Source organism: Equus asinus, chromosome 2 (genome assembly GCF_041296235.1).
Source record: "Equus asinus isolate D_3611 breed Donkey chromosome 2, EquAss-T2T_v2, whole genome shotgun sequence".
NCBI lineage: Eukaryota > Metazoa > Chordata > Mammalia > Perissodactyla > Equidae > Equus > Equus asinus.
The window spans coordinates 62,244,497-62,252,385 of record NC_091791.1 but is presented as its reverse complement, the minus strand read 5'-3'; the positions used below and the strand labels follow the sequence as shown (position 1 = coordinate 62,252,385).

Here is a 7,889-nt window from a genome sequence, read left to right as displayed (position 1 = left end):
ATGGTGGGACTAATCCTAAAGAGGATCACTGTGTACAGTTGTATCAGATATACACTGCACAAAGGAAGCAGGCTGAGGACGGAATTGGGAGTTGACACCCAGCCTGCACACCATTTAGCAAGCCCTGGGGCCCTGACTTGGGGCATCTTTTTGTACATTACGTGCTTCGGAGGGCCTTCTCTACAATTCTCCTAGCCTCTACTTCTCAAAGCCCCATTAAGTCCAGAGATGCAGCTCCACAAGAGACTCTGGGGTACATGCCACCACCGTCATGTTCTACTTTCTATGCTCTCCAACTCCCTCCCATACAAGCACCAGGGAAGAGACAAAGTCTTCAGAAAATCACATTTTATTGATCGTCTTTATTCAAAATTACAAAAATAGATATAAATAAAAACAGCAGAATATAATTATTAAATATTCAGTGTACAGGAGTGGTCCTCACCCCATTCAGTGAGGACTGGACGAACTCCGCTAGAAGGTCAGAGGGCATAACTGGCCAAGAAAGGGACATCTGTGTGAAAGTGAAATGGAGACATCTACTGCTGGTCACAGGCCACAACCCAGAATGACACATTCATAGGCATCATCAGGTAGGGGACCCAAGAAGCCCCAGGAATGACCCATGACCTCTCCAGACAGACTGTTCTATGTGGCATCATAGTTCATATAGTTTAGGGAAATATCTAGACTTGCAGTCAGACACAGGAATACATTGGCTCACACTGATACTCACAGTCCATGCACACATGTGCAAACATATACACACACACATATAATATTACCTGATACATTCATGGAATGCCAGAGCCCTTCTCTCAAGTCATTAGTGCCTCTACTCCCTAAACCACTGTTCCCACACCGGCCAAGCTCCCTCAAGAGACCTCAGTTTTGTTACACTTCCTAATTTGGAAATTATTCATTTCCCAACAGTGTACCTCATGAATGCCCACTGTTGGGGGAGCTGGGTCTCCTTCCATCCATACACAGAAGATGCCACTTTTAACTCCAGGAGGCTTTAATCCAGAAAAAGACAAACTACTGGTCAATACCATCCTGGGTCAGGACCATCCCTCCATCCTGGCCGGGGGGAGCTAGGCACCCAGCACCTAGGCTTATCCGAGGGTAAAGCTATTGTCGCTCATCCTCATGGGCAGCACAAGTAAAACCGTCTTTGCAGAGCCTATGTTCCTCAGTCTCTCCCTGTATAGCTGGTGCAGGTGGCCCTACTGCAAAAATCACAGTTAGCATGGGAGGGTGGTGCCCTTCTCCTCCCTTGGCTCCCCAGGTCCTCTCAGAGGGCTAGGCCATTCTCTTCCCCAGTGTGAGTGCGGATCCAGGGCAGGAAGCGTGAGACCCTCGTGTAGACGCCTGGCTTGTCCTTCATGGCACATCCACGGCCCCAGCTCACAATCCCAGTCAGAGTCAGGCGGCCTTGGATGGAGCAGACCAGGGGGCCCCCAGAGTCTCCCTGTTAAGCCAAAGATGCAAAGTGAGCCCTGGGAGAAGTGAGGAGGGGGCCATCTGATCCCACCACCCAATCATGCCTAAGAGAGAAGGGATTTTCCTAGAGTCAAAGCGCTTAGGGACTCCCCATTTCCTACCACATCAAGTTTAAATCCTCTGCTTGGCTTTCAAACCCTATAATCTGCCACTATTCCAGCTACATTCTCAGACCCTACTTCTTCCCATTCTAGAATATGCTGTGCTCATTCTTATTTTTTTATCTTTCCAAGATCCGCTTTCCTTTCTTCTTTTTGCTTCCTCAAATTCCCATTGAATCACATTCTCTTTAACGTCCCCCTAGTGTGACCACCCAGTTGGCACTCACCTTCCTCTCCTAATCATCTGATATAATTCACATCACACCCTGAGCACTGAGTTGTATTTTTCTCTATTGTTTTCTCTTTTTTATGGTCTTAGTCCCCCTCCCTCCCCTAGTCTGAAGTACCTAGCACAGAGCCAGGCTCATGACAACTGTTTGATAAACACATAAGGATTGGTTTAAACCTTTTAAGACCCAAGCTCCCCATTCTGGCTTCTTGGGGCTTTGGCTGGAGAAAGGCTTCCCAAAGCTGACAGGGATGGGCCCAGGAGCCCTGGGGAGATGGGGAGATGATGGAGAGAGACACTTGGAACTCTCACCTGGCAGGAATCTGTTTTCCACTGCGGGTCAGCAGCACACAGCATTTTGGTGGTGACTTCAGAGCCATAGTAGTGGGGCTGCTGACATTCCTGGTGGGAAACCAGCTTCACAACAGTCATTTTCAGCTGCTCTGGATAGAGATAGTCAGCTAGATGGAAGAAACAGGAGGAATTTATGTTAAGATGTATCTGTCCAGCCTTCCCACTGGGACTTTCTGCCAGGGAGGGGACCAAAAATCATCCCTAACAGGGAAAACCCTTATTCTTTTCCCACCCAAATCTGAACCTTAACCCCACCTATAGCCCCTCACCTCCCATCTATTTACCTTTATGACCCGTCATTCTGTAAACAATGCTCCCTACTCCGTTCCTGGACCCATCTGCTGCCTCCATGGTGCTCCCATCTCTATCTCCATACTCCTCCCTTGATCAAGCTGAGCTCATGTCTAGGTTACAAGTGACTTCTAGGTCACTTCTAGGTTACATTCCCCCAGGACACTCAGGCAGCCCCAAATATCACTTACTGGAATTCTGTTTTCCAAAGCCAGTGATCTCACAGCTTGTGCCAAAACGGGCATCATCATACATTGGGGGCAGGCAGATGGTCTGTATGGACTGGGATGGCTGTGCACACTGGCCTGTGTTGGAACTGATCTTCAGCAAGGCTGGGGGAGGGGAAAAGGGTTAGGTGATCACCATCTCTCCCCTCCAAATGCTGAGGGAGTAGCTGTCTATCCCTAGGTCAGTTAGGGTCAGGGGTCATCCTGGGAGATCTGCTGGTAGCTTGTCACCTGAAACAAGCCTCCCCTGTCCCATGCCTCAAGAGCTTTGTTCCAGCTGCTGACAAAAGCTTGGACAGCCAAGGATGCTGCATACAACTATATGGGTTTTTTCTGCAAAAAGTCCTGGCTGAGGTAGCTGGGCTAAAATCCAGCCCAAAGCTCTCTCCAACTTCTATATCCTGGACAGACAGAGGTTGCATCTCATCCCAGCCCAAGCCATATGCCCCTGGGGCCATTGCTGCCCAAGGGGGCTACCTGTTTGGAAATTCAGGAACTTTACAGAGGAGCACAGGCCCCTCGTATATGTCACTCTGAACCCTTCTCCACCACTCCCTTTGTTGTGTAAAGCAGGGTCCTCAAGTTCCCCTACAACCTCAACCTCCTACCTGAGTCTCTTCTTGCACCCCTCTTCCCCCAGCCATCATCATTATGGCAGATGAGGGCTTTCCACTCACCAATATCGTTGTGGTGGGCGAGTGTGTCAGCACTATAGTCCTCATGCAAGATGAGCTTTTCCACCTCAAACTTCATCTCCCCGCGCGAACTGGAGCTAAGCCTTGACCGACCCAGGTAGACAATGTAGTCCTCCTTCTTCTGGTGATTACTGCGGGAGGGAAGGTTTGTCAGACAGTGTGATCTCATGAGATCCTGTCACTTTTCCCTCCCCACCACCTCAGAGCATGACTTGTTCCCAAGGCCGTGGGCTGCATGGAGTGGGGCTGAGGGAGCAGAATTGAAGTGGAATCCTTTGCTGGGAAAGAGGAAGAGATATGTTTGGGGTAGGGCGGCGGGTCAGGGAGAAGAGACAGAGGGACGTACATGAAGCAGTGTGTGGCGCTGAGCACCCAGCAAGGACTGATGAGGCTGCCACCGCACACATAGGTGACAGAGCCTCCACGGTGCCTCCTATAGATGGCTGCAAACCACGGCTGGTTCTCAGTGGTGGTGAATTCTCCCCCAATAATCTTAAAGCGGGGCCTCAGAGCCTTCTGGCCACACTGGAACTCTGCTTTTTCTGGAGGAGAGGAGGGACTTTTTCCTGGAGGAGAAAGAGAGGGATGTCTTTGGGAGGCAGGCAGGATAAAGTATCCCTTTCCTTGTCCTCTGACCTCCCAGTTTTTCAAGGCCTAGCAGGCCTCTATCCTCATCCCTCCTGTGATGGGATAAGGGGCCATATGCGTTTATCCCCTTCCGCCCTACCTTCATAAACAGGCCAGTGACACTCACCAAAAGAGCAGTCGTGCACCATGCACTCTTGGACAAGCTGCTTTAGGCCAACCTGCACATAGCACCAGGGCCTTCTCTGATTGTCTGGGTTCCTGGCAACACAGAGGGTAGAGGGTATCATTCCAACCCTGAATGCCTTTCCTGCATCCTCCCCTCCAGGGAAGAGTCAACCAGAGGCCTTGCTTTTCTCATGCTATGGCCAGCACTCTGGAAGCAGGAGGGAACAGTAACAAGGGTTTCCGCGAGGCCCTTGCTGCCCCCACCTCACCTGCAGTAATTGTGTTTCCCCAGGCCCAGCTGAAGGGCATCAGGTCTGTGTGCATGGTACGTTTTCAGAAGGACAGTGGCAGAGTTCCACTCCAGGCAGGGCCGGCCCATGATGTCAGTTTTGGCCTTCCCTCGGTAAGAGTGACCATTCCCTTCATAGCAGGTTTTTGATGTATCTGTGGAAGAATGTGAGGATGAGAAAATATTAGAAAAAGGAGGAAGTTTAAATAGGCATTTTAGAGACCCTGTCAGGCCTCACATGATTATAGGCCTGGCAGAAAACACTAGAAAAGGGTCTCCTTCCATCTTCATCTCACATTCATGCAGCCACAGTTTCATGAGATGGTGTGTGTTTGACTGTGTACATCACATAGGGATAAATATGTCCCTCACACCACCTCCAGCTCCTAACTCCTGCCTGTTCTTGCATCCCACCCATCTCTCCCTGCCCCTAAATCTCTGGTGTCCCCTCCTCCCCAGTTAGAGTCAGGATCCCCATACCTATCTCACAATGTTCCCCTTGGAATTTCTTTGGGCAGTTGCATCGCTGAATGTTGGAGAAGAACTTGTAGGACACACATGTTCCTCCATTCAGACAGCCACAGTTCGCTGGAGAGCACAAAGGTTAGGGGTATAAGAAAAGAGTGTGGGAGGAGGCAAGGGGGGAGCCAGCCCTTTAGCCTGGACAGGAAGGGTTGCCCCCGAGTCTTTTCCAAGATGTCTGTGCAGCCAGATATTGCGCAAGGGATGGATACTCACATGCACTGGACGCTGGATGAAGTTCATGGCTGCCCTGGAAGAGATGGGAGGGAAAGGGGGAAGTTCACTAAAGGTCCCATGCTCCTGGGACTCCAGGGTGTGGATAAACTGGCCCCAATCCCAAAACTCACCCTTCCCTCCAGCTCCCTCTCTCCTGGCTCTGTTCATGTCTAAGTAGCCCTCAGATGGAAGATCATAGATTTCCGGCAGGAAGAAATGGATTGACTCAAGCAAGCTTCACATATCAGGTGCCAGCAGGCTGGGGTAGTCCCTGCGGTTTCTTCCTCCCTTGCCCGCAAGTGCGGACTCCCCTGGTTCTCAAGGCCCCCACTGCCACACCTGTCCTATTTTCCTGGGAGGGTCTGACCCTGCTGTTGATGGAATTCAGAGGACTCCGGTTCCCTATACAGCCCCCTTCCCCCGGCGCTGTTCAGGGGTCCTGCAAACCCCGCCGCCATAAGTCAAAGCAGGGAAGCCACTCACTTCGGAGTCGCTCACGACCAGAGTCCAGAGGAGCACGCAAGCCAGCAGGATTCCCATGGTGGCGAGGCTGGGGCTCTAGACAGCTGCTCTGCAAGGAAAGGAGAAGTCAGGGGAAGAAGCGGAGGAGCGAGAAGGCGGGCGGGGTGGGTTACTGCAGTTCACGGCAGGAGTCCCGAGGTCCCTTGTGGGGCGAGCCCGCAGTGACCAGGCTCTCCAGGCTCGGCCGTCTCTCCTCTCTCGGGCATCGGGGGTCCCGGCGCCGCCTGGACCAGCACCCGCAGGGCACGGACACGGGCAGCGGTGACTCGGCCGCTGCCGCCGCTGAGCCGGAGCAGCCGGGGTAGGGGGAAGGGAAGCCAGCAGGACAGGACCGCGGCGCATTCGCCCTGCGCTCTTGGGGCGGCGTGCACTCACCGGCGGCTGCGGCGAGAGCACTGCGGGGCCGGAACGGCGGGGGCAGGTTGACTCTGACACTTGGCGGGGCTCCGGGGCTCCAGTCTCTGCGCTGTGCTGCTAGCTAGCGGCGCGAGCTCTATATTAGGACTCGCCCAGCCTGGCCCCGCCCCAGCCCAAGATCGCCCTTCCCACTCCCTTCCCTCCTCTTCCCTGGAGCCCCGCGCGACGTCGACCCCGCGTCCTTCTTCAGCCTTGACTGAGTGTGAGGGGCAGCGCGGTCCCTGGCGGAGGGGACGAGCCACGTCTGAACTGAGGGATCTAGAGGCATCTAAATTCACCGCCCCCTCCTCCCATTTACCTGCCCCGGGCCCCGCCCCAGTGCCGGGCTCCGAAGTGGAGAGAGGAGCGGAGGTCCCGGGATTCTCTCCCGTTACAGCTCTGATGATTCCCCACAGATCCCCTAAGTCAGCTTTTCTCCAGCCTTTTCACACTCGACCCCCAACTACCTGGGAGGATGATTCCCACCCTAGGTATATAGGGGCATAGTCCGCATTCATATAGCTATGAAGTCTCTTTCTCAACCTGAAAATGCACGTGACTCTCACTGAAACACAGACAAACCCCCTGCTAATAGGGGCTGCTTCTGTCGAATACCGGCTCCACACAAATCGTCAACGCAACCAGCAGATAAGACAAAGCTAAGTTTATTGCTTACCGCGGTTAGGGAGTTTGGTCGTGGGGGACCAGAGAGGGTAGGTAAGGTCGCATGTTATTGAGAATTTGCATTTTAAGGGTGGTCTTTGCAAGTGTGGGCTTGATAAAGATTAGATAAGGGTCATGATATAATATTGTAGGATTGTGAGAACAAGGTCTTAGGGCACAAACTGTTCATGCTTTCTGTTGAAGTGTTGATGGGTCTTTCAGGAAGTTCCTACAATGAGCAACCCATTTATTTGCTTGGGCCGGGGTATAGTTAGTTAATAAAGACAATGGAATAGTAAAGCGTTATTAATGTAGACAGTAAACTGTGGAGGGGTAGGAAGTTCTGTTTTCACCTCTGAGGAGAAGAATTAGGGAACTGGAGGACAAAAATGAGAAGAAGTTTTATTTTTCACTGTATGCCCTTTTACACTGTATAAATTTTTGAAAACACGTCCTTGTATCATCCATTCCAAAAAGATGATTACAGATTTCTGAATGCATGTGTATTTAGTATTCTACTTCATCATACAGCCTTGTTTCTAATAAGATTAAAGAATTGCTTATCATAAGATTGGCCTCCAGAAAGACAGACCATGTGTAAAGGACTCCACCCATTCTTCCTGCCTGATGGCGAGTGCACATATCTGTGTACACAAGCACACGCACACACATGCACACGCACATATCCCTCGGGCATAAAGGAGCTCAGCAGGAACTCTGAGGTTCAGTCACCCACATCCCTTTTGCCTAGTGTTGGGAACCAGAGCTTGAGGTCACTTTGATTCCACATAGCAAGACTGTCTCCCTTAATGGGAGGGGAGGAGACTGAGTCCCTATAACTCATTAGAGGCTCACAGCCAGGCCCAAGGTTTGGTCCCTCTCACTGACTAGGCCTACAGCATTTTGCTGTCTAGCAAACTTGGACCTTGGTTCTGCATCCACTTGAAGGCGGCAGGAAGAGGTCAGGGAGAGTGCCAGGAAGGAGGAAAGCCTCTTTGCTCTGCTCGGGCCAGAGGTTTCAGGATGTGGGCCTCTGTCTGGGGAAAGTAGAAGTTAACCTTCCAGCTTTCAGGAGGCAGGTGACCCATCGTCCTCCAGAGAGAGTTTTTCTGTGCCAGGCTGAGCTGC

At 51.9% G+C, this 7,889-nt stretch overlaps 1 protein-coding gene across 2 annotated transcripts; it reads right to left on the bottom strand.

The window, feature by feature from the left end:
- Positions 1 to 333: 333 nt before the first annotated feature.
- PLAU (plasminogen activator, urokinase) lies at positions 334 to 6,234 on the bottom strand. 2 transcript variants are annotated; one of them, XM_014860616.3, is made up of 11 exons: positions 6,078 to 6,234; positions 5,664 to 5,751; positions 5,181 to 5,214; positions 4,923 to 5,030; positions 4,423 to 4,597; positions 4,155 to 4,246; positions 3,747 to 3,966; positions 3,383 to 3,531; positions 2,670 to 2,810; positions 2,146 to 2,294; positions 334 to 1,471 (listed from the first exon to the last, which is right to left on the bottom strand). In XM_014860616.3, the coding sequence occupies exons 2-11, from the start codon at positions 5,718 to 5,720 to the stop codon at positions 1,295 to 1,297; spliced, it is 1,302 nt and encodes a 433-aa protein (XP_014716102.1). In that variant the 5' UTR covers positions 5,721 to 5,751; positions 6,078 to 6,234; the 3' UTR covers positions 334 to 1,294. The 2 variants fall into 2 exon arrangements, with proteins under 2 accessions (XP_014716102.1, XP_014716103.1); XM_014860617.3 differs by having other exon boundaries at positions 5,664 to 5,746; positions 6,078 to 6,214.
- Between the last annotated feature and the right edge of the window lie 1,655 nt (positions 6,235 to 7,889).